General features: G+C 39.8%; 1 protein-coding gene across 2 annotated transcripts in view; it reads left to right on the forward strand.

The window, feature by feature from the left end:
• The first annotated feature begins 4793 nt into the window (after nucleotides 1–4793).
• VPS50 (VPS50 subunit of EARP/GARPII complex) overlaps nucleotides 4794–24147 on the forward strand; it is a 138787-nt gene continuing 119433 nt past the window's right edge. Inside the window, exons 1-2 of one of the 2 annotated variants that reach the window (XM_055589726.1) lie at nucleotides 4794–4958; nucleotides 14996–15064. In XM_055589726.1, the coding sequence (XP_055445701.1) occupies nucleotides 4926–4958; nucleotides 14996–15064 (102 nt within the window). In that variant the 5' untranslated portion in view covers nucleotides 4794–4925. The remainder of the gene's footprint in view (nucleotides 4959–14995; nucleotides 15065–24147) is intronic. The other variant, XM_055589724.1, reaches the window with a different exon arrangement.

Here is a 24147-nt window from a genome sequence, read left to right on the forward strand (position 1 = left end):
GTTTGTGCCATCTAGAGATTACAGCACTTATCTCACTAACCTCAACTGATTTTCTTGCATATTTATTTTCCCTCTGGGTCCTAGAACACAAAGACTGGTCTTATTCACTTATGGATCTAGCATAGTGATTAACTAGTATTTTTCTTAAGTTGTTCCCCCAGAAATAAACCCAAAAGTTCCTTAGTCCGTGTCTTCTGATTCCCACTTGATGCTTGAGAAATGCCTACAAATATTAATATTGGATTTTACAGAACACAATATGGAAAGTAATATTGAAATTCTACAGATAGCAGATAGATTCCCCTTCACATCTTTTACGGAGAAGGCAATGGCACCCCACTCCAGTACTCTTGCCTGGAAAATCCCATGGATGGAGGACCCTGGTAAGCTGCAGTCCATGGGGTTACTAAGAGTCGGACACGACTGAGTGATTTCACTTTTCACTTTCATGCATTGGAGAAGGAAATGGCAACCCACTCGAGTGTTCTTGCCTGGAGAATCTCAGGGACGGGGGAGCCTGGTGGGCTGCCGTCTATGGGGTCGCACAGAGTCGGACACGACTGAAGCGACTTAGCAGTAGCAGTAGCAGTCACATCTTTTAAATCAATATCCATCTCAAATTGTGTTTTATTAAATAAGCTCTTTCTAGTGTTTTTCAAACCCAGTGCTGGTTCATGATGAACTTTTTTGGGTCCTAAGCAAAGTGAGAGAAATAAAGATGATGCAGTGAGTTTTTCCTAATGTTAAATTTGCTCAATTTAAAGGACTGATTTTTATTCTGCAATTTTTTTTGTTTCTTTTGTTATATTAAAATATCCTTTATTTTATGATACAGTGATAATAGATGTTACATACATAAATAAAATGTCAATATGAATTAGATGATCTTTTCATGTCAAGGCACATATTAAAGGGCTTCTCAGGTGGCACAAGTGGTAAAGAACCTGCCTGCCAGTGCAGGAGACTTAAGAGACATGGGTTCTGTCCCCGGGCTGGGAAGGTCCCACGAAGGAGGGCATGGCAACCCACTCCAGTATTCTTGCCTGAAGAATCCCAAGGACAGAGGAGCCTGGCGGGTTACAGTCCAGAGGGTCACAGAGAGTAGGACACGGCTGAAGTGACTTGGCATGCAAGCACATATTTAAAAATGACAATGACAGGCTCATCTTGGGAAAGTGCTGAGACAAAAATCATGACAGTGCGCCCTCTAGTGGCAGGTAGTACGAATAAAAATCTTAACCTGCTAGAGTAACTTCAGAATTCAGAATGTTTACACAGGAAGGCAAACAAGATAACGTTAAAATATAACTTCAATTGTTTTCAGTTTTTAAGTGCTATTACAGATAGTTTAAAGTGTTTTATCGTTATAAGAAACTTCCCATCATCTACATCTCACATCTCACCTGTAACCCACAGAGGAGCTCTGTTCAGGAGCCTATGGATTTCAAACATCCACAGTCATTATTCACTAGTAGCATAGGAATGCTTTGGAATGATAGAAGAATTGGGAAGGAGAGGTGGTGACACGCTAATGCCAAGGCGAACAGAGAACAGTGGCTTGCCAGATGGCTCAATGGTAAAGAATCTGCCTGCCAATGCAAAAGATGTAAGAGACAGAGGTTTGATCCCGGGGTCGGGGAAAATCGCCTGGAGAAGGGAATTGCATCCCACTCTGGTATTCTTGCCTGGAGAATCTCATGGACGGAGGAGCTTGGCGGGCTACAGTCCATGGGATTGTAAGAGTGAGACATGACTGAGCATGCATGCACGCAAGAAGAACTGAGGAAAGAAAGCCCTGTCTTCTGTTCTAATTCGATAGATCTCAGGAAAGCTCAGAGTTTACAGGGAAGAGGTGGCTGCTAGAGAAGGCCATCGCAAACACCCATGCCTGTGCTAACTCTTATAGAGTTAGGTCTATAGTACTGCCTCCCAGAAACCCTGATCAATTCATATGGCCACTAAATGATTATCAGCAACGTCTTCCTTCCAGGGCCCCTCTCCAGGTCACTGCTTTACCTTCAGCAAGTGTCCTGTTTTTCTACTACTGCTTGCTCAGGAAATGTCTTTACGTTTTGCTGGGGAGGCCACATCTTTCTGCTGCTTTGATGTTTATAGGATGACTAGAAATTCATCCTGGTCTTATCAAACCAGGATCTCCGCTTTTTAAGCTTCAGAGGCTCCTTCTATTTGGGCTATCAGAAATATGCCCTTATGGGGGGTGTGTGTGTGTGTGTGTGTGTGTGTGTGTGTGTGTGTGTGTGCGCACGCGCGCGCTCGCATGTGTATGTGAGTCGCTCAGTCATGTCCGACTCTTTGCAAACCTGTGGACTGTAGCCCGCCAGGCTCCTCTGTCCATGGAGATTCTCCAGGCAAGAATATTGGAGTGAGTTGCCATTCCCTTCCCTAGGGGATCTTCCCTACCCAGTGATCCCAGGTCTCCCGCACTGCAGGCAGATTCTTTACTGTCTGAGCCACCAGGGAAGCCCTTATCCTACTTTACAGCTAACGCGACTGCCCTGAATCAGATCTACTTACTTCTTAGCCTGGATATTCCAATCTACAAAAACAGGCCTGGCATTCCTTAACAGAGGGACTACTATCCTAAAAACTTTTGTCAAGATTTGCTGGGAGGCCATCCACACTTTCCACTAGTTTGTTCTGGTCTACCACTAATGACCCTCGGACAACTGTGTGAGCACTAAATAAGTCTAATGCATTTATTTACTTTTGGATCTTTAGTTGCAGCATGCGAATTCTTAGTTGCAGCCTGAGGGATCTTGTTCCCTGACCAGGGATTGAATCTGGGTCCCCTGCATTGGGAGTGTGGAATCAGCCACCGGACCACCAGGGAAGTCCTCTAATAAGTTTTATATATGTAGTTTTGAAAAATGGAAATGAAATAACATGCTTCACCTTTTTAAAAAAGTGTGCTTTAGGACTCTAGGTTTTTGTTTTTATTTTTTAGCTTAGGGAGTCAAAAAACCTATCATGTTTAGTTCAACTATTTTCTATAGGGTTAGGGTATGCTGAATTAGGGCATATATTTTATTTAGACAATAGCACTGATTTACTTTCCATGCTTCTACTATTATAGCTACAGCCTTTGAACTTTTAGAGGCCTGGGTTGTCCATTTCCTTTTAGTTAAAAAGAAACATACTAAAATGTAGAGTATTAAGAGTTAAATAGAGTTTTAATGCTTTCTTGCCTTTTCAGGTCAAGCAGATACAGAAACCACTCTTTTCCCCAATTTGGCTGATAGGAAAAAACCAAATGAGTGGAAAAAAAAAAAAGCTTCTCTTTGTCACCTGCAACCTTGTGTATGAGGGGAAAAATTCTGGGTCTGGATCTGGGTTCATTCTAAACAGTGTATTTTAAATGCTTCAGCTGGCTGCCTATAAAAATCACTGAAGGTCTCAAAGAACTCTCATAAAAATGGTAACAACAGTACCCTCCTCAGGTGAATCTGCACAATCACGTTTGAGAACTACTGGACTTAGATCCCCTCTAATAATACTGTTTAAATTGTAAACTCCTTAAGGATCACGATTGTATTTTATCAATCTGAAGTGCTCAGAATAGGGTTGACTAGTGCCCAGAAATCAACAAATGTTTAGTGAATTGGGTTTCATTTCATATGCTAATATGGCAAGCAGTTTCTCTTTCAGAGACTTCCAATCAATAAGAACTGTCTGGCAATTAAGATTATAACAGGTAATCCGATGTAATAAACTACACTAAGGTTGCCCAAAAGGCACTGGAATTTCTTCACGGGCTTAGACGTGAGAGAGTCAGAAAAGCATATAGGTGAGCATATATTTCAAAAGGAACTGTCAGGCACAGTGATAAAACTATGCACAGGGTGGTTCTGTTGGAGTAGAGAACTGTGTAGAATTACGACTATAATCCTTCCTAATTATGAAGCGCCTTACAATTTATAAATTGCATTCACTTACTTGTGTGGATAAGTGAGATACCACGTGTAAAGCTATTAGCAAAGTTTCTGCACTAAGTTTCTGACAGGTAACTAGCTCTCAATACACGTGTGCTATTATTAATTGTTAGCTCTGGGTCACTTTTCCTTTTATTCTTATAATTGGCAAGTTCTTTCTTAAGTTGAGCCCCCAAAGACTGCCCTATTGCTTTCCCCAATGTAACTAAACTGCTGTAAGTTGAAAAGAGGACATTAAAGTGACATGCCTACTTATTACTATTGCTATATTAATATTTTCTATCTTGATTTGCCTTAGATTACACAGGTGGTAAAATGGTAAGTGGGGAATTAAACCCTTTGGTGTTAGTTTTCTGCTTTGAATACCAAGACTGAGGAAGAAGAGCTCTAACCTGGACAGCCAGCACTGGACAACCTGGCCCACACTTTTCCTCAGGCCAAGCCCAGCGCCACCTGGGGAATGCCAAGTTCTCCTGGGGCGTCCAGCCCCTTCGCGTCAGCCTGTCGTCCTTTCACTTCGCCCCGGAGACCAGGTGGGGTTTCCTCCACTACATCCCTAAGGGGCCTCATGTCAGTCAGGTTTATATACTGTCGCCTCAGTATTTGTTCCTGGTCACCTAAGAATTAAGTTTTTGCCGCCTCCCCGAAGCAGAGTTACCGATACCTAGCACCTCTTTAAAGACCGGCGACTGCCGCGGTCTCTCAAGAGCAACAAGTTTTGTGCATTTATCTGAAGCGTCAGCTGTTGTACTTGCTGGGAAATGTAGTACCTGGACCGTTCTCTCGCCTCCATTGCAGGGGCGATGGCAGCCGGAGGACTACAATTCCCAGCATGCTAGGGGAAAGGAAGGGAAACCCAGGTCGGCAGTTCCACGTGACTACTCACTATGGCTTCCCTGTGTCGGGGCCAGCAGTTTGGTGGTTGTGAGTGATTTGTTAGTTCTCTGCTGCAGGATACCGCCTCACGAATTCGACATGCAAAAAATCAAATCTCTTATGACCCGGCAGGTAAGTTGCAGAGGCTGAAGCAAAAGTCTCCTTCATCTCTGCTGGGAGACGAGCCGAGATATTCTGTCCCTGGGCCGCAGGCAAGCAGACACCCAAGTTATAGGTGGTGGCAGGTGTCAGGGGCACTATAAATTCCGGGCACACCCTGGAAAACTCACCTGACCCGCGGGGTTCGGAGCCTTGCTCAGGTGGGACCCGGTGACCCAAGAACATTCCTTTAGATAAGACCAATGAAGGAGCCGGAGGCTGTCTTTGTCTCCCCCTCCCCCCTTTTGCCAGTTTTCCAGTGATCGCCCTAGCTATACTGCCGGGTTCCCTTTATCCCCAAACTGTCTGGTTGTCTGAGGGAGGCCTGGGTGAAAGTGAGGTCTGTACAATAGAGATGACTAGAAAGAGCGGGGGGGGGGGGTGGGTGGGGGCGGCTGGGGCGGAAAGCAGTAATTTGAAGGCAGAATTGATATTGATAGCGTTATGACTTTGGGCAAGTCCCTAAATCTAGTAGCATAAATTTCCTTACGTGAAAGTGAGAATAATAATTATTTTTGTTCATCTTGTTTCACAGTTCTGTTATGAAAGTCATCAGTGTCTGTGAAATGATACTTTAAAAAAGTCATTGTCATGGCAAAATAATGATCTTTTATTTTTTGCCAGAATGTTAAATCTTGAATAAAAACTTTGGCTGTTTTCTGTCATAAATTATAGGGATATCCTAATAACGTGTCAGCTTCTTTCAAATCAGAAATGGCAGAAATCTACTTTTATATACTTATTGATTATGGTTTGGTTTTAGATACCTTTATTTGTTTCAGCTCTAGTATTTTACTAGAATTGATCATTCTTTATTTTTATATTAGAGAGGGTAATTTAGATTAGAATTTTAAATCAGTGTCATTTTGAGAACTTTGGAGAATGTTGAGGCAAAGCATTTAGTGAAAGATTCGTGAATATTTTTGTTCATGGAAAAAAGACTACAAATTCCACATTAAATTCTTATTTGATAGTTTAGAATTTGAGAGACATCTGAATAAATTACACATTGTAGGTCTCTGGTGAAGAATACACAAATTCTATGTGATTATTGTCCTCTGTCAAATTATGTTGTTATTGTCATGAAGATAAAGTTTTAAAGTTCTGTGAATTATAAAATATTTAATTAAGTGGATAGTAAGATTTGACAGTTCTTACATTTGTTGAGTCCTGGTCTTATGCTTCATAACACTTCTTTCTTGAGGATGGGTTTGAATCCTGGTCCATCCTGTAGCTGTGTGACCTTGAGCAACTTTACTTAACTTAAAAAAAAAATTTTAGTTTTTAATTGAAGGATAATTGATTTACAGAATTTTGTTGGTTTCTGCCAAACATCAACATGAATCAGCCATAGGTATACATATGTCTCCTCACCCTTAAACCTCTCTCCCATCTCCCTGCCCATCCTACCCCTCTAGGTTGATACAGAGCCCCTGTTTGAGTTTCCTAAGTCATACAGCAAATTCCCATTGGCTGTCTATTTTGCATATGGTAATGTAAGTGTCCATGTTATTTTCTGCATACATCTCACCCTCCCCAGCCCCGCCCGCCATGTCCACAGGTCTGTTCTATGTCTGTGTCTCCATTGCTGCCCTGCAGATAATTTCATCAGTGCCATCTTTCTAGATCCTATATATATGTGTTGCTGCTGCTGCTAAGTCGCTTCAGTCGTATCTGACTCTCTGCGACCCCATAGACGGCAGCCCACCAGGCTCCCCCGTCCCTGGGATTCTCCAGGCAAGAACACTGGAGTGGGTTGCCATTTCCTTCTCCAGTGCATGAAAGTGAAAAGTGAAAGTGAAGTCGCTCAGTCCTGCCCGACTCTTAGCGACCCCATGGACTGTAGCCCGCCAGGCTCCTCCGTCCATGGGATTTTCCAGGCAAGAGTACTGGAGTGGGGTGCCATTGCCTTCTCCGATATATGTGTTAGTATACAGTATTTATCTTTCTCTTTCTGACTTACTTCACTGTATAATAGGCTCTAGGTTCACCCACCTCATTAGAACTGACTCAAATGTGTTCCTTTTTATGGCTGAGTAATATTCCATTGTGTATATGTACCACAGCTTCTTTATCCATTGATCTGTCAGTGGACATCTAGGTTGCTTCCATGTTCTAGCTATTGTAAATAGTGCTGCAGTGAACATTGGGGTACACGTGTCTTTTTCAGTTTTGGTTTTCTCAGCGTAAATGCTTAGTAGTGGAATTGCTGGGTCATATGGTGGTTTTATTCCCAGTTTTTTTTTTTAAGGAATCTCCATGCTCTCTTCTGTAGTGGCTGTATCAATTTACATTCCCACCAGCAGTATGAGAGGGTTCTCTTTTCTTCACACCCTCTCCAGCATTTATTATTTATAGACTTTTTGATGATGGCCATTCTGACCGATGTGAGGTGATACCTCATTGTAGTTCTGTTTTGCATTTCTCTAATAATGAGCGATGTTGAGCATCTTTTCATGTGTTTTTGTTAGCCATATGTATGTCTCCTTTGGAGAAGTGTCTGTTTAGGTCTTTTTCCCACTTTTTGATTGGGTTGTTTGTTTTTCTGGTATTGAGTTGTATAAGCTGCTTGTATATTTTGGAAATTAATCCTTTATCAGTTGTTTCATTTACTGTTATTTTGTCCCATTCTGAGGGTTGCCTTTTCACCTTGTTTATAGTTTCTTTTGCTGTGCAAAAGCCTTTGAATTTAACTGGGGCCAGCTTGTTTATTTTTGTTTTTATTTTCATTACTTCAGGAGGAGGGTCATAGAGGATCTCGCTTTGATCTGTGTCATTGAGTGTTCTGCCTATGTTTTCCTCTAAGAGTTTTATAGTTTCTGGTCTTACACTTAGGTCTTTAATCCATTTTGTGTTTATCTTTGTGTATGGTGTTAGGAAGTGTTCTAATTTCATTCTTTTACACATAGCTGTCCCAGTTTCCCCAGCTCCATTTAATGAAGAGGCTGTCCTTGCCCCATTGTTGCCTTTTTGGAACATCTGTTTTCACATCTTTCTAACAGGAATGATAGCATGTATCACATGGGGCTTTCCTAGCAATGTTTATATGATAAGATCAAAGTAGAGCGATAAAGGAGTTAACAGTTCCTGGGGCTAACAAAGAAATGCATAACCACAGAGATTATCTCAGTGGCTGCATGGATGGTGGAAAAGCGGGAAAACTGGAAGCTGGATGTTGCAGAAATTCAAAGAATCGTTGATTTCAGGCTGACTTTGGTAGCTATTTGACTTTTAAAACAATATACACTTCTGTACATTATCCCATTAATGCCCCTAAACTGCCTCTGGCGTGCTGAATTTGGACTTCTGTGCAGCAGCTAAGTTTGGTGCCGTCTCCTGTTGCTTGCTGGTGGTTCAGCGTAGTCAACGTTGCCATCATTGTACTTTGGTTGGTTTGTTTTCTAACCCTGCTTTGTAAGAGTGAGTGAGAGAGAAAAAATACAAAAGTCCAGATAACCAGTGATAATAAGTTTATGTCTCCTGAATGTAGTGAAATTGTTCTGAAAATGGTGACTCTTCAGCCTCAGTCATTTGTTTATCAGATTGAGCAGGTAAAATCTGTGTTTAGTTGGGATAGAAAAAAAAAAAAGCTAAAGAACACATACAAAAAGTTGGAACTGTACTGTATAGGAGGTGAGGTAAAATTAGGAGTTTCACACAGATTTTTAAGGTCATCCTAATTATATTTGTTTATGGTTTGACTTCCACATATTTGTGTGTGTTAGTTGCTCTGTCTTGTCTGACGCTTTGCAACTCCATGGACTGTAGCACGCCAGGCTCCTTTGTCCATGGAATTCTCCAGGCAAGAATACTGGAATGGTTTGCCATTCCTTCCAGTAGGGGATCTTCCTGACCCAGGGATCGAACTTGGATCTCCTGCATTGCAGGCAGATTCTTTACTCTCTGAACCATCAGAGAAGCCTCATATTTAATCATTATTCATACACTTTTTATGAATCTATGATGTATGAAAGTAGGGTGCTGCCTAGCATTGGGAATTTTATTTGTACTGTTTATTGTTAGGTTAAATATAGCAGTATTACAAATAAATACGAATAAAGATGTTTCTTTTTGGAGGGGCTAAAGAATATGCTGATAATGTATTGCTGTGAATGTGAAGAGGTAGGAAATTAAGGTCTCTGACACTTTTTGGCATTTCAGCTCTCCAGGGATCTTGGTTTGGAGGAGAATGTAGAGCAGCCTTTGTTAGCTCTCTCTGTTTACATGAGTTCCTTTGTTCTGCTTTCTCCATGATGCTGGCCTCTGTTCTTTCAGTTTGTTCAACCAGTGCTTACCGAACTTTATGTACCAGGCACCATTCTAAGTCTGGGGAATGCAGCAGTAACAGAACAGACATGTGTGAAGGCAGTCATGGTGATACACGTTTCAGAGGAATAGAGGATAGAGAGTTCTGGGAGTTGTTGACGATTTAGGGTCATTTATAACTTTTAGATGGGGCTTTCCAGGTGGCTCAGTGGTAAAGAATCCTCCTGCCGATGCAGGAGGTGAGGGACGTAGGTTTGATCCCTGAGTCTGGAAGATCCCCCGCGGGAGAAAATGGCACCTTGCTCCAATATTTTTGCCTAGGAAATCCCATGGACAGAGGAGCCTGGTGGGCTACAGTCCACGGGGTCGCAAAGATTCGGACACGACTGAGCAACTGAGCCCACGCAGCACTTTTTAGATATGGTGGCCATAGAAGGCCTCTGAGAAGGTGACATTTGAGGTAAAACCTGAAGGAGGTGAGGGAGTGAGCTCTGGGGATGTCTGGGAAGGAGCATTCTGGGTGGAAGGAAAAGCAGATGCAGAGGCCTTGAGGCAGGAGCGTCTTTGAAGGGCAGCAAGAGGCCAGTGTGGGAGGAGTGAAGTGAGTGACGAGAGAAATGGTGGGAGATGAGGTCAGAGAGCAAGGGCAGGAAGCCAGATCATGTAGCGTCTCATCTCCATCTCATCTTCTCTGCTTCTCTTCTCACTCATGGTAAGGCCAGGGTGGCCAGTAAGGATGCTAATACAGTAATCCATGTGAGACAGGATGTGGGCCTGCCTCAGGATGCTAGCAGTGGAGGTGTTGAGAAAAGGTCAGATCGTGGGTATATTGTGGATGTGGAGTTGGCAGAATTTCTTAATAGATCGGATTTGGGCTGTGAGAGAAAGAGAAACTTCAAGGTTGACTCCAAATGGTTTGGCCCCAGCAACTGGAAGAATTGAATTGACCTGGGTAAGACTGAGGGAGGAACAGATTGAAGGAAGGAAGCAGGTTTTTAGACTTGTTCATTTGAAAGCCTCTTGGCTTTTTGGAGGAAGAAAGTAGGCAGTTGGCTGAAAGAGCTTGAATTTTTGAGGCGAAGTCCAGGGTATAGGTAAACATTCAGGAGTCACGAGTAGAAGGAGGGTGTGTGCTGGCTAAGATCACCGGTGGTGTAAGTGTAAAAATAAAACAAGAGTCCACAGTTGGAGCTTTTGAGAACTCTGTGTTCTGAGCTCGGGGATTTAGGAAGGCAGATTGAGAAGGAGCACTGAGGTGAGCAGCATCCCCCCGGAAGCGTTCTCCTGCATCCCAAGGAGCATCCCAAAGAGCGCCTCTCCTGTAGCAGATGCTCAGTACATATCTGTTGGATAAAGAGACCATCCCAACCAGTTAGGTCCAAGTAAAGAACTGAAAAGAAGAGGGAGTGATCAGCTGTATTAAATGCTGCACGTGGGCCGTGGAGGGTGAGAATGGGAGTGCGCCTCTGCCCTGAGCAGCAGTAAGGTCACTGGTGACCTCACAGCAGCGCTGCGGTAAGGTGGTGAGGAGGAATGCCCGATGCGGGTGGGTTTGGGAGAAACCGAGGGCTGAGGGTAAGCACTCTGAATTTTGCCAAAACTTTTGCTTGAAAAGAGAAGGAATCACAAACCACGTTACATGCTTCTTTTGACCATTGGGACCTCCGTTGCTGGTCTCATCGATGGAAGCTGAAGATTCACGTAGACGAAACAGAAGTAAATCTAAAGTGTAATCTGATCGGGCAAAGAAAGTTGCAGAGGCAGGTATTATGTATGATGGATTTTGTATAGGGAAATTATGAAAACAAAAACCAGATACAAGAGAAAATCCAACAATGGCTAATGATTAGAGTGAAAGTTTCAATTTAATAAAGGCAGAGCACTATAGTTATAGAACCTGAAGCTCCTATACTTTGGCCACCTAATGTGAAGAGCCGACTCGTTGGAAAAGACCCTGATGCTGGGAAAGATTGAAGGCAAAAAGGAGAACACGGCAGCAGAGGATGAGATGGTTAGATAGCATCAGCAACTCACTGGACATGATCCTGAGCAAACTCTGGGAGATAGTGGAGGACAGAGGAGTCTGGCATGCTGCAGTCCACGGGGTCACAAAAAGTCAGACGTGACTTAGCGATTGAACAGCAGCAGCAGCGTAGCTATAACCATGACTTCCTGCTTTAAAGAGGTGAAGATAAAATAAAAATGATGACTTCATATTTGTTAATAGAGATTTATAAAATTGCTAATCAGATCTATAATCCTAAAATACGGATGAGTGTCAGATATTATGCTTTGAGGCCTTTACCTAACTCTTGGTTTCTGTCTTGATGAGATAAAAGCATTTCTCTGTGATGTTCAGAATAATGGTGAACACTTAAAGGGTGTTTACCATGTACCAGACTCTGTTTGTGGCCTCTCGTATGTTACCTCCTTTATCCCTTATAAGAGCCTCTGAGTTATTGTTACTGTCATTAGACTATAAGGATAGGCAGGTTGTTCAAGATGGCAGAAGCCATTCTTTGAATCCCTTGCTTCCTAACATGGATATAGGGTTTCCAGTTTTTATTACTTTTATTTTGTACGTTTGGTAGAAAGTTGCCATGTATTCATATTAGTAGCAAATTATTGTGTGATAACTAACTTGGAGGCAAGGTGTTTTTCTAGATGCTGGTATATACCACTTGTTTGCTTGTTTTAGACATTGGATTCTTTCCTCATAACTCTGGGGAAAGAGAAAATGACACCTGATATATTCTTCCAAGAATTTCTGTTAGGTTGGTTAAACAAATGGTTTGTTTAAAAGGCATGAACATTATATTTAAAAAAGATACTTTAGGATTGGTTGTGGTTTTGAATCAATTATGAAGTTTTATTTATGTGTATATGAATGCATATAAGTGTGTGTATATAAAATGTATTTTGTTGTTCAGTTGCTGCTTCGGGTCTGACTCTTAGAAATCCCATGCAGTAGAGCATGCGGGGCTCCTCTTTCCACCACTCTCTCCCTGAGTTTGCTCAAATTCATATCCATTGAGTCAGTGATGCTCTCTAACCATCTCATCCTCCGTCACCCCCTTTTCCTTTTGCATCAGGGTTATTTCATCTTTTCCAGCCTCACGGTTTTTTCCAGTGAGTCAGATGTTTGCATCACGTGGCCAAAGTGTTGGAGCTTCACCTTCAGCATCAGTCCTTCCAATGGGTGTTCAGGGTTGGTTTCCTTTAGGATGGACTGGTTTGATCTGCTTACAGTCCAAGGGGTAATTCTGTAATCTAGCCTTGCCTCTTCACCACTTTTGGTGCTATGCCCTTATGATGACTGTTGGTGAGAAACTGGGACAAGGAAGAAAACACACACGCACCAGTAGTTTCACACTTTAATTTTCTCATTCGTTGTAAGACTTTAAGCCTCAATGCGTGCATGCATGCTCAGTCCTGGCTGACTCTTTGCGGCCCTATGGTCTGTAGCCCACCAGGTTCCTCTGTCCATGAAATTTTCCAAGCAAGAATACTGGAGTGGATTGTCATTTCCTACTCCAAGGGAATCTTCCCAACCCACGGATTGAACCCATGTCTCTTGCGTCTCCTGTATTGGCAGGCAGATTCTTTACTACTGCGCCACCTGGGAAGCCCTTAAGCTTCCATATGCTTTTCTTATTCCTGCAGATTTCCCTAGAAACTTCATTTTAAAGTCAGTTTCATGTTCTCATGGGAACGGGGTTTTAATTAGCTGGAGGTTGGAGCTTAACCAAGGCTCCAAATAAGTTACTAATTGCTTTGGTGTTTACTCTGTTCCTGGAATTGTGCTAGCCCTAGGCTAGACAGGCAAACAGAACTTGGTCTTTCCCTTCTCTTGGGTCCAGAGAGAGAGGTATGTTTACTATTTAAAACTGCTACTTTGGCAGAGGTGTTGGGAAATGTTTAGCAGGGTTTCCAAAACATTAGAAATGATAGCAGTCACCTGGGTTGCTTGTTAAACTGCAATTCCTTGTCCCGATCCAGAAATACCTATTTATTAGATCCGTGGTGGGACTTAGGAAAAAACTTCCTAGGTGATGGAGCTGGTCCATAGGCGATGCTGAGAAATAGTGTTTCTTTGAAACATAGGATTTAGGAAAATTTTATAGAGGAGCTCTGAAAGTAGGGTGTTGGTTTGGTGGGGTGGAATGAGAGAGCAAGAAGGGTGCGGGTAGAGGAAGATGGGGAGAATGAGGGAGGACGAGAAGGGGAGAGAGTATGGAAGGAGAGAGAGAGAGAGAAGAGGGAGAGAAGGCCGGTGGAGGGGGGCATTTTCTGGGGAAAATGGAAGATTGGGGATGAAACAGAGCACCTTGTCATAAAAAAATTATAGCTATGATTGGCAGTATTTTATATTAGGGAAGATAAAATATACACCTCTATAATTTAAAGATGAGTAAGTTCTACTCTAAGTCTCAAATAAATGTGCCATATATTTTGGTTGCTATGGACACCAGAAGGCCAGTATAGGATAGCTAAAGGACAAAAACTCAACAGCATAAATCTCTCCTTAAGTTCATGTCCCGGCTGATTTTGCTTCCAGACTATTATTACAGGGATTTTAGGGGTCTGCTTTGAATAGCCTATGTTAAAAAGAGGCTTTTAAAGAAAATTTAAATTGCACACTTCTTTCTGTCTTGATAACGTTCCCTGGTGCACAAATGAGCCTTTCAGAATCCCTGAATTCTTGAATCAGAATCCCTGAATGCAGAAAGTTGTATAGTCACTCAGTCGTGTCTGACTCTTTGCTACGTCATCCATGAACCATAGCCTGCCAGGCTCCTCTGTACATGGGATACTCCAGGCAAGAATCCTGGAGTGGGTTGCCATTTCCTTCTCCAGGGGATATTCCCAGCCCAGGGATCGAGCCTGGGTCTCGGGCTTGGCAGGCAGATTATTGACCACTGAGCCCTGAGGGAACCTGGAATAGACAAAGAACCAAAGAGCTAAAGCAGTGAGACTTGAGGTTTAACTCTCAGTTCTGTAGTATGAATTGGGTACATTGATGAGAGCGATAAGGTAAATCCTAGGGATTACTTATGTATTAATTAAGCCTTTATCATTTAAAAATTTACCATTATTTAAAAATCTTTGGTTAGCTCAGTCATAATGCTTGGACCTTTTTGCAAAGGTCCAATTTGGCAAATGAATTTGGTCCTGATTCATAGATAAGTGCTTTTATGGAATGCTTTTTGTCACCCACGTTTCTTCTCTTTTGGTTGTTTTTGAATAATGGTTAACTCAGACTTCAGCCATTAGGTATGAAGTTGCCATTTATTGATTTTATCTTGAATTTCCAAAAGTACATCTTTCTTTGATTTAATAATAGTACTGTATGTATTGTGACAGCTATTTTTAGAAACACATTCTATATATTGTACAACAGGAACATGTCTTTTTAAAACGGTGATTTTTATTTCAGTAAGTATAGTCTAACTTAGGGTTGAGAAATATGAATGGAAAGTCTTTTGCTATCAGCTGATGGTCTCAGTGAAAGAAGGGGAAGCCTTTGCAGCTTATTTTTGACTCCTCCTGCAGTTCTCTTTATACAATAAAATGTTAAAAAGCAACTGTTCAAGGAGATAAACAAATCGCACATATCTGCACATCAAAATCATTAAACTTGGTGGTAATATAACAAGACAAGCAAAATAGTATTTTCTCTAATGTTACAGTTGTGCAGCACAGTTGAAATTCTTCTCTTTTTTATCTTTTTTTCTTTTTTGAAGGGTCTGAAAAGTCCTCCAGAGAGCCTCAGTGATCTTGGTGCCATTGAGAGTCTCCGGGTACCTGGAAAGGTATTGATCTACATGAGTGAGCGTGACTTTTTGCTTCCTGAAGAAAATATTATTGCCTTCGGATACTAATTGATTCACAGAAGCTTTTCCCTCCCACAGGCATATGGTTGTTGTGATGAGCTGGGTAAAGTTTTATAATGCAGTAGGCTTGGGGCTTGTTTTTGCTCTCATCCTCATTGGGATGCAGTATGATTCATTATTGTGAAACAGAAAATGTGAAATTGATAAATTTAGAGTTGATTACTGCATCAAATTCTTTGCCTGAAAGCAGTGATATATATATATATATAAATGAAACGTATTGATTCATCTGCTGTAATTCAGATAAATAAAATGAAATGATTTACTTTTTATGCTGTAACTCTGAGCTCCAAATCATAGTAAATTATGTTTTCGTGATGAAGCAGAGATATTTGAATAAGTAGCTAAAGCATAGCTTATACTAAATTGTAGATATCTTGGATTTTAATCCCCTGATATTCATGTGAACTTGGCCATCTGCAAATTTAATAGGTGTTATTTGAAAGCTAGCTGGCTCCCCCCCAGGAGGAATATTAGCCATTGTTAAATAAACCAGTCCCTGCTGTGCCTCACTCTGGGGCCCCACTGCTTGGAGCTGCCTCCGTCTGTAGTAGCTCCGGCACAGATCAAAGCCAGTTTTGAATGTCTGCTCTTGTGGTGTTCAATTTGGGGATCATATCTGAAACTGTTTTCTGTGCCTGGCAGCTTAGTACAAGGGCTTGTTTCTCTTGACTGGCCGTCACAGGGCCCCTCATCACACCCCCGTGTCAGCTGCTTAGGAGGAGGATTTCCCACCTTTTTGAGGCACCTTACCCCCTAAAGTGAATTTTGTATTTACTGCTTAGCTTTTTTTATATTAGGTCAGATCCATATACAGTGAAATTCTAACCAACCCTTTTGCATGAAATGGCTCAGACAGAAGCCTTATAGAGGCATTTTGAATCATTATACATAGTGTTATAAAAGACTGTTGGATGTGATAAAATTGGGAATTGAGAGATAACCATTAATCCTAATTGACAGGTCATTTTCTATTTCTTTGACTTAAAAAAAAGTGTATCAGGCATTATGAACATGCCTTGAATTAGATGGCATTAGATGTTTCAGAACCACAGTGAAACTGATGAGTGAGCCCCTTTAAAAAAAAATACAATAATGTATTGCATAGAACTCTCTGTTGTCTTTAAACCATGAGCTCATGATGTCTTTCCAGTAGTGGTAGGTAGTGAATTTGTAATGATCTTATTTTACAGTCTTCTTACTGACTCCCAACTCTCTCCCTATCAGTGATCAGCAGTGTATACTTTCTTATTAAAATTTTTTTTAAGAATTTTTAAAAGTTTTACATTGGAGTATAAACTTCCCTGGTGGCTTAGATGGTAAAGCGTCTGCCTGCAATGCGGGAGACTTGGGTTTGATCCCTGGGTCGGGAAGATCCCCTGGAGAAGGAAATGGCAACCCACTCTAGTACTCTTCCCTGGAAAATTCCATGGACAGAGGAGCCTTGTAGGCTACAGTCCATGGGGTTGCAAAGAGTCGGACATGACTGAGCGACTTCATTCACTCACATAGTTGATTAGTGCACAGGGAACTCTACTCAATATTCTGTAATAACCTAAATGGAAAAAGAATTTGAAAAAGAATAGATACATGTATATATTTGGCATTGTGTACTTTTGAGATGGTGGGCTCTGGGAGAACAGTCTGAAATCACAGGGTCAGCAGGTGTAAATGGTTCGAATGATGGTTAAGCCTGGGGCAGTAGTCTGATATACACACACTAAGAAGGCAATTTAGGTAAACTGTAGTATCTCTGCTTTAATTTAGCCTTTAGCCTAGAGAAACTTTTAAACATTAATTCATTTAATAGCTCTCCCTTACTCAAGTATGGGTAGAACATTCAAAAGAAAAAAAGCATCTTTTATCTTCAGGACTGTACCCATTTCTTTTGCCTGTTCTTGTCATCGTGTCTTTCTAAGTTATAACAGGGAATTGAGATTTCATTGGGATTTTCAAGAAAGAAAGTTTAGCTTGGGTATGTTATGTATAAAGGGAAAGCAGGAGGGGTTATTAAGATGGAGCATATGAAATGGCTGTGTTTTAGATTAGAAGTGGTTTAATATTGGCTGATTTCATATGGTTCAACGCAGAAAAAGGAGGGTAGTTAAGGAGAACTGAGGAAGGGCGCCAGGGGAGCTTGATAACCTAGAAAGTACTGTTGATTGTTTTTTTTTTTCCTTTTGAGTACTATATAAATTCTGAGTGGAAGAAACCTTAGAAATCATCTGGTACAGTTTATGTATTTTATAGACAAGATGACACTGTATCCAATCTTTAGAGGAGATGCAAGTCAATAATAATCCATATACTGGAAATCTGGGATTTGGTGGAGAAAACAGTATGGAAGGTAAAAAAGAAAAAACGGATTCTTTTCAGAATTTGCCATAGGAAAGGAAAACTTGGAGGTAGATTAAAAAAATCATAGCTTAAATACTTCAGAGCCGAGGTCAGTGGTGCGCAAATTTTGCACATTAGAATTGCTAGTACCCAGGCCATTGTTACTTAGTCGCTCAGTCATGTCTGACTCTTTGTGACCCCATAGACTGTAGCCCGCTAGCCTCCTCCGTCCATGGGATTCTCCAGGCAAGAATACTGGAATGGGTTGCGATTTCCTCCTCCAGGGGATCTTCCCAATCCAGGGATCGAACCTCTCCTGCGTTGCTGGCAGATTCTTTACCGCTGAGGTACCCCACTCTAATTACTGCGTGGGGGGTGGGGCTAAGCGTCTGTAGTGTTTAAGGATCCCCAGCCGAGTCCGGTGAGGAGCCTTGTTTGGGAACCATTGGCCAAGCTGTGCGTGCAATGCGGAGAAAGAAAGGGGGACCACAGAAACTGTTGTAGATAAAAATTTGGTAGTTTTCCTGACAATCTTTGTGGGGAAAAAAGTAGAATAAAGAGTTAGCGATGATCTAAAATTTTATTTTTGGGAAACGGATACTGTTTTTTTCAAATTAATGGGATTTTTTTGGTGCAGCAGGTAAGGCTATAAGAAATTAATCTATACTGTATTTATTGACTGAATATTCATTTAAGGAAATGTATACTGTTTGAATCATGTGAAAGATTTTTAGATAATTTGATTGGTTATAAGAATTCTGAAGAATTAAGACCAAAATTTATTATAGTATGTAATAATTGTAATAGCCATGTGTTTAATAGTTACAGAACTTATTAGGACTGTTTGAAAGGACTTGCTGAATCATGGTTTAAAAATACCTGAACTTTATAAATCTACATTTAGGCTTTAGGTAAACTTCCCATCGGTTCGGTTCAGTCGCTCAGTCGTGTCCGACTCTTTGCGACCCCATGAATCGCAGCACGCCAGGCCTCTCTGTCCATCACCAACTCCCCGAGTTCACTCAGACTCACGTCCATCAAGTCAGTGATGCCATCCAGCCATCTCATCCTCTGTCGTCCCCTTCTCCTCCTGCCCCCAATCCCTCCCAGCATCAGAGTCTTTTCCAATGAGTCAACTCTTCGCATGAGGTGGCCAAAGTACTGGAGTTTCAGCTTCAGCATCATTCCCTCCAAAGAAATCCCAGGGCTGATCTCCTTCAGAATGGACTGGTTGGAATAGTTACATGTCATAAACCTGAAAAAGAGAGCTAATACTAATATTATTTATGAATTTTTACTGAAATACTGCCTCCTTAACAATAAGAATTTTTGGGGGATGGGGTTAGTTTCTTTTTTTTTAAGGCCTTGATCTTACTGACTCATTAATACAAATAGGATTCTGCTGCATTTACTCTTGCATAGTTGATTTAGCTATGCCTTTGATTTTTTTCATTAAAGAAAAATATAGGGTGTGGAGCCAAAAGAAATCTGTTTCTGTCAAAACCTGAAAATATATTTGTCTAAATATAAGAAAATATTTTTTTATGCCTAATTTATTCCACAAATATTTATTGAGTACCTACCTACTCTGGCATTTCTACTATATAACATTCTGGGATTTTGGGTAGAGTGTATGCTAGCTTTTAGAATACCTCTGTGAAGTAAGAGAAATGGATTGACTGACTTCTTAGTATTCATGAAAAGACTCCTAAAATGACTCTGATTACAGAGCTTTATTTTCAGAACTTTACCAAGACATGAGGAAAGTGCTGGAATAAGAGCCGGAAGAGCTGGTTCAAGTATTGACTTAAACGTTTAGCTTATTATTAAAGGGAAGTCATTTTAATAGCTTTATACCTCAGCTTCCTCATCTGTGAAAATGTGGTTAAACCAGTCCTTTTAGCACTGATTTTTTTAGTATCTCTATTGTAATATTTGTAGGAGAGATATGACATAAAAATACAATCAAAAGAATAAACTGAGCAGTTTTGTTTTTTTTTTTTTTAAAGAAGATGAGTATATTACTGTCCGATATAGACAGAATTAGTTTCAACACTTTTGACTAGGAGACTTTTTTAGCTTTAGTGATTGGGATAAAAACTTTGAATTTACGATTATGTTTCATTTAAGACAGGTATCTTCTGCAGGTGGTTCCGAGAGGGATTGTAACTGTGGATCTGCAAAATTATTTAGAATTTTTCTTAGGCACTCATGGATAAAAATGTTTATCTGTGTTCTTTTTAACCATTAATGAAATTCTGCTTCTCTTGGCTTTAGATGCTTTGGGATACTTAACCACTCTTTCTAGCAGATCATAAAAGATCTGGCAATGATTTATTGTGCTTTTGGCAATGATTCATTGACCCAGGCAGTTACCAAGTTATGAAGATGCAAAGAGGTACAAGACTCTGTTCCTACCTCAACCTGAGTAAAAGAGACAAGCAAAAATAGACAACGTGGGAGGATATAGTAGAGGTCTCTAGTAAGATATGCATAGTGGTAGCACAGCTAGGAAATGATGGGGGTAGGCAGACGTGGGTGCTGGGTCTTCTAGAGTTGGCGATGAATTTGTTTTTGAAGGATAACTAGTGTACAGATAGAGTTTTGAGTGGCAGTCCTGCGCCAGGATACTGATTAAAAAGATAATATGAGGTTTAGGAAATGAAGAAAAGTTAAAATTTGAGAGACATTTAAGAAACAGGATTTAGGACTGAGGATTTTATTGGCTGTCGAAGGTGAAGGAATTGGAAGGTCATTAGACACTGGGATTGAAGGTGCTATGATATCTTTTCTCAGAATAGGTAGAAATCTCAATTTAAAAGAAATTCTTGTAAAGAGAGGGTCTGATCAGGTGTTTGAAAACTAAAACCAGGATCCCTAACCTAAGGCTTAGACACTGGACTTGTCTCTGTGCTTCAGTTTACGTGTCTTGTCGTCAGCTTTAGCTCGACAGGCATGTGGCAAATAGCTTGATAGTTTTCACTGAAGTTGAGACATTTTTAAAGATAGCTTTTAAAAATAGATGTATATTTGATGCCTCCCTCCAAAGAAGTTAGCTTTAATGGTTTCTTTATCATAGGAATAAACTTGGGATAAAATAGCATAGCTATTGAATAAGAGAAGTAAGTAAAAATATTTGGCAGCGTATCAAATATGAAAGTTTTGCTTGATCGTTTTGTGATTTTTATTACATGTTAATAATCCAGTGTATTTCTGTGAATAAAATCTGTTTTTCTTCAATATATCTTTCTTTAAAGACAAATATGTATATATTTGGGTTGTTACTTTGAGGAAAGAATTAAAATGCTACTTTAATAATAACCTTTTTATAAAAATCTATAAATCATGTTGCTAAAACCTTTCAAATTGTAGCGCTAATAATATTCCACTAGATGGCACTGACAGTCTGAAGAAAACAGAGTTGGCTTGAAAAGCTATGTTTTATTTAAAACACACAGAAGATGATAAACCGGCTGCTTTGATAGATTATTGTTGTTCTAATAATAATTTTAAGAAAATATGCCATTTTCCCAGCGTAATCAGACATCTGTCAATTCATTATAAACTTACATTGGTAGATGTATAGTTTTAGGGTATTTGTAATCTTGAATCCTATTTCATTTGGAAACAGAAAATTTCAGTGATTTATGATTTTTATAATACTGACTGCATATTGAAAACTCTGTTTTTGTTCTTCCTTTAAGCTCTGTATAGTTTTTGATAATCCTGTTTTGTTCTCAATTAGAACTCTAATGTGGTGTTAACTTGAGTAAGACTGTGATTTCTGTTTTTAGTACTTATTATAACAGAATAGCTTTTTGTTGTTTTTGTTTACTCGTGAAAAATTCAAGCAGACAAATAAACCTTTTGTCCTGGCAAACCTAAATTCATGCTGTGTAAGAGCAAACTTTCTTTACTCCCTCACTTGTGCCCAATACAATGCATTCTGTATTTATTCTGGTATAGAATGTGAACTATGGTCTGATAAACTATGTACAGAAATGGAAGCTGGTTTGCATTTCTTTTTTTATTCTACTTTACATTTTTCTGCAGGATTTTGAAAGCTGACCTGTGAAATGAAGATTTTTGCATTCACCTTTTTATTTGAATAAAAACCTACTACCGAAGATGATAAGTTTCCAGGCTGTTCTGTGGGTTTAAAAATTAAATTACTTTTCAAAGAGAATATTGAACTGAATAACGTTAAGGAGAACTGTTAAGCTGTCATAACTAACTTTTTACACTTACGAAAGTGAATAGGATTGAAAGCCTGAGCCTGGGTTGATATTTTTAATTAGTGTGGTATTTTGGATAATTTGAAAGTAGTGATTCAATATAAAATTTGTAGTTTTTCTTTTCCCTCCTGGACTTGAATACATCCTCTCCTTAAGAGGTGAACTCTTAAGTGGGAAATAGTTTTGTAACGTTATAGCCTGGTTTCTTTGGAAACCATAGATATATTGGAAGTGTTTATAACACCTTTACACTTGAGGGCTCCAATTGTTTTATAGACTTGAATCCCCAGTTCTCATATAACCTTTTGTTGTAATGTTGAGAGGAAACATGGCTTGGCCAAAATCAAAGATGTTGACTTAAATTTCTATTCTGATTTTCTTTCTTTTTTGAAAAGTTACATTTGCAATATGCATTTTTATATGTATTAATATGTTCATGTAGCTTTATCCCAGAGATGATCAGAATAGATGAATAGGCTAGGTAGTACATATTATATACAACCTTATGGTGTACTGTGACTGCTGGAAGAGACAGCCTCTAAAACTCTGAATGACTTCTTCATTATCTACCACTTTCCCAAAATATTCCTGCTTGGTGTATTATGTTAAGAAAATGTTGAATGTTTATGCTTGTTTTTGGATATAGCATCTGGCACCATGGTAATGTGTTAAGATATTTTTAGTAAAGGAAGAATATGGTCCTAGTTTATATAAAAGTGTGTTGAATTTTAACAGCATCACAGTTGTTCCATTTTCTAGGCTCTTGGTGTCCACGTAGTCTCTCCCCCATGACATTTTTCTGCCCTGCGGAAAGTCATCCACTGTTACTTAACCTGTTGTATGCTTTCCCACTCTGCTGCTTTTACTTCTGCTTCGCTTTATTTTTTCACCCTTATTCCCCCAATCTCTAATATTTTAAATTTTACTGTTTCTCATGTTCTGTAAATGCCACCATTTCCATCAGATGGTAGCTTACAATCCGTTAATGCCCTTCATTTTGTTTGTATTTCCTTTTTGTTCTGCCTTGCATTGTCATTTATTCATCTATTACTTCAGCAGCTATTTGAGCAAAGAGCCGTATTTTACTCATCTTTGTTTCTTTATGACCTAGCATAGAGGATTTTTACATAGTAGGACTTTAATTAAAAAAGTTCTAAAATTGGGATGTGTGACTTGACTGGGAAATAAGAGATAATGGAGCTTTGCTAGTCGGCAGGTTATTTCCTAATGATAATGTGGGAGAGAGGTTTGATTTGTTCTTTTTTGACATTTGTATTTTTGTTTCTATGTCCTTTACAATTAAGCTCATTAATTGTAGTTTTTCTCCGGCTCTAATTCTGGGGTGACATTTGTGTACTTATTTGAGGTGTAGTTGATTACCCACCCTTAGTAGGCAAGTTGTGACATGTTTGATGGATGGTTTGTAGTTGCTGATGAATTATTTTTGGATTTTCAAAGTTTGCAGAGCATTCCTACCACTATTATTAATATTAATAATATTAATATTAATAATAATATTATATGTGTCATAAACTTTACTATAAAAATTCTTTAAAAAACTGTACTCTTAATAGCAGTCCATAAGACTAAAATATTTTATTACCAAACATAGTTAAGGCATCTAATCTTCTTGTAACTTTTAAGAACATTGCATATTTTAATATTGGCTTGAGGAGTTTCATTTATTATTCTACTCCCCTGATTATACCTTTAAATTTGTTTTGTAGGGAATCTTTTGTTTGTTTATGTAAAGTTTTGCCACATACATATATATGCGGCAAAACTGGTTTGGCTTGTAAAACTGGTTCTGTTTTAGGTGAAGAATTAGTACTTTTGTACATTTCCAATCCTAGGGAACCAGTTTACATAATGGTAAAATTATGGAGTGATTGTTTTAAGAATATACCGTCTAGCTGTTTCTTTTATTTTTCTACTTTATCTGCATAAAATATTCCTACAATCATTTTACATTTATTGGTACTTCTATTTAGAAGAAAGAAGCCTTTCCTTAGGAGTTTGTGGATAATTTTGACTATCAAAACAAGAAGATACAGTCTCTTCCTTTCCCTTTGTTCTTATAGTCCTTTTTTTTTTTTTTAATACAATTGACTGTGTAAATTAGTTTTAGTTTGATCCATGATTTTTATCTACAGTGTGCCTTGGCACTTGGGAGCAAATGATGGAGAATAAAGAACAGCCTCCGTCCTCAAGAAGTGTGTAATCTGATGGAGCCGCCGGCACTGACAGCAATGAGGCGTTTATAGAGAGTGACTGGGTGGTGGCCGAGTCTTACAGCAGTGCGGCGGGACTAAAGGGAACACGGTGACCATGATTCCAGGCAGAACGGAGCGTGTTCTGACTGAGTTCAGACGTGTGTGTTCACATAGGAGCCCCTGAAAGGAGAGGGTGTTTTATAGGGACCTGGCGTCA

Source organism: Bubalus kerabau, chromosome 8, assembly GCF_029407905.1.
Source record: "Bubalus kerabau isolate K-KA32 ecotype Philippines breed swamp buffalo chromosome 8, PCC_UOA_SB_1v2, whole genome shotgun sequence".
Taxonomy (NCBI): Eukaryota; Metazoa; Chordata; class Mammalia; order Artiodactyla; family Bovidae; genus Bubalus; species Bubalus kerabau.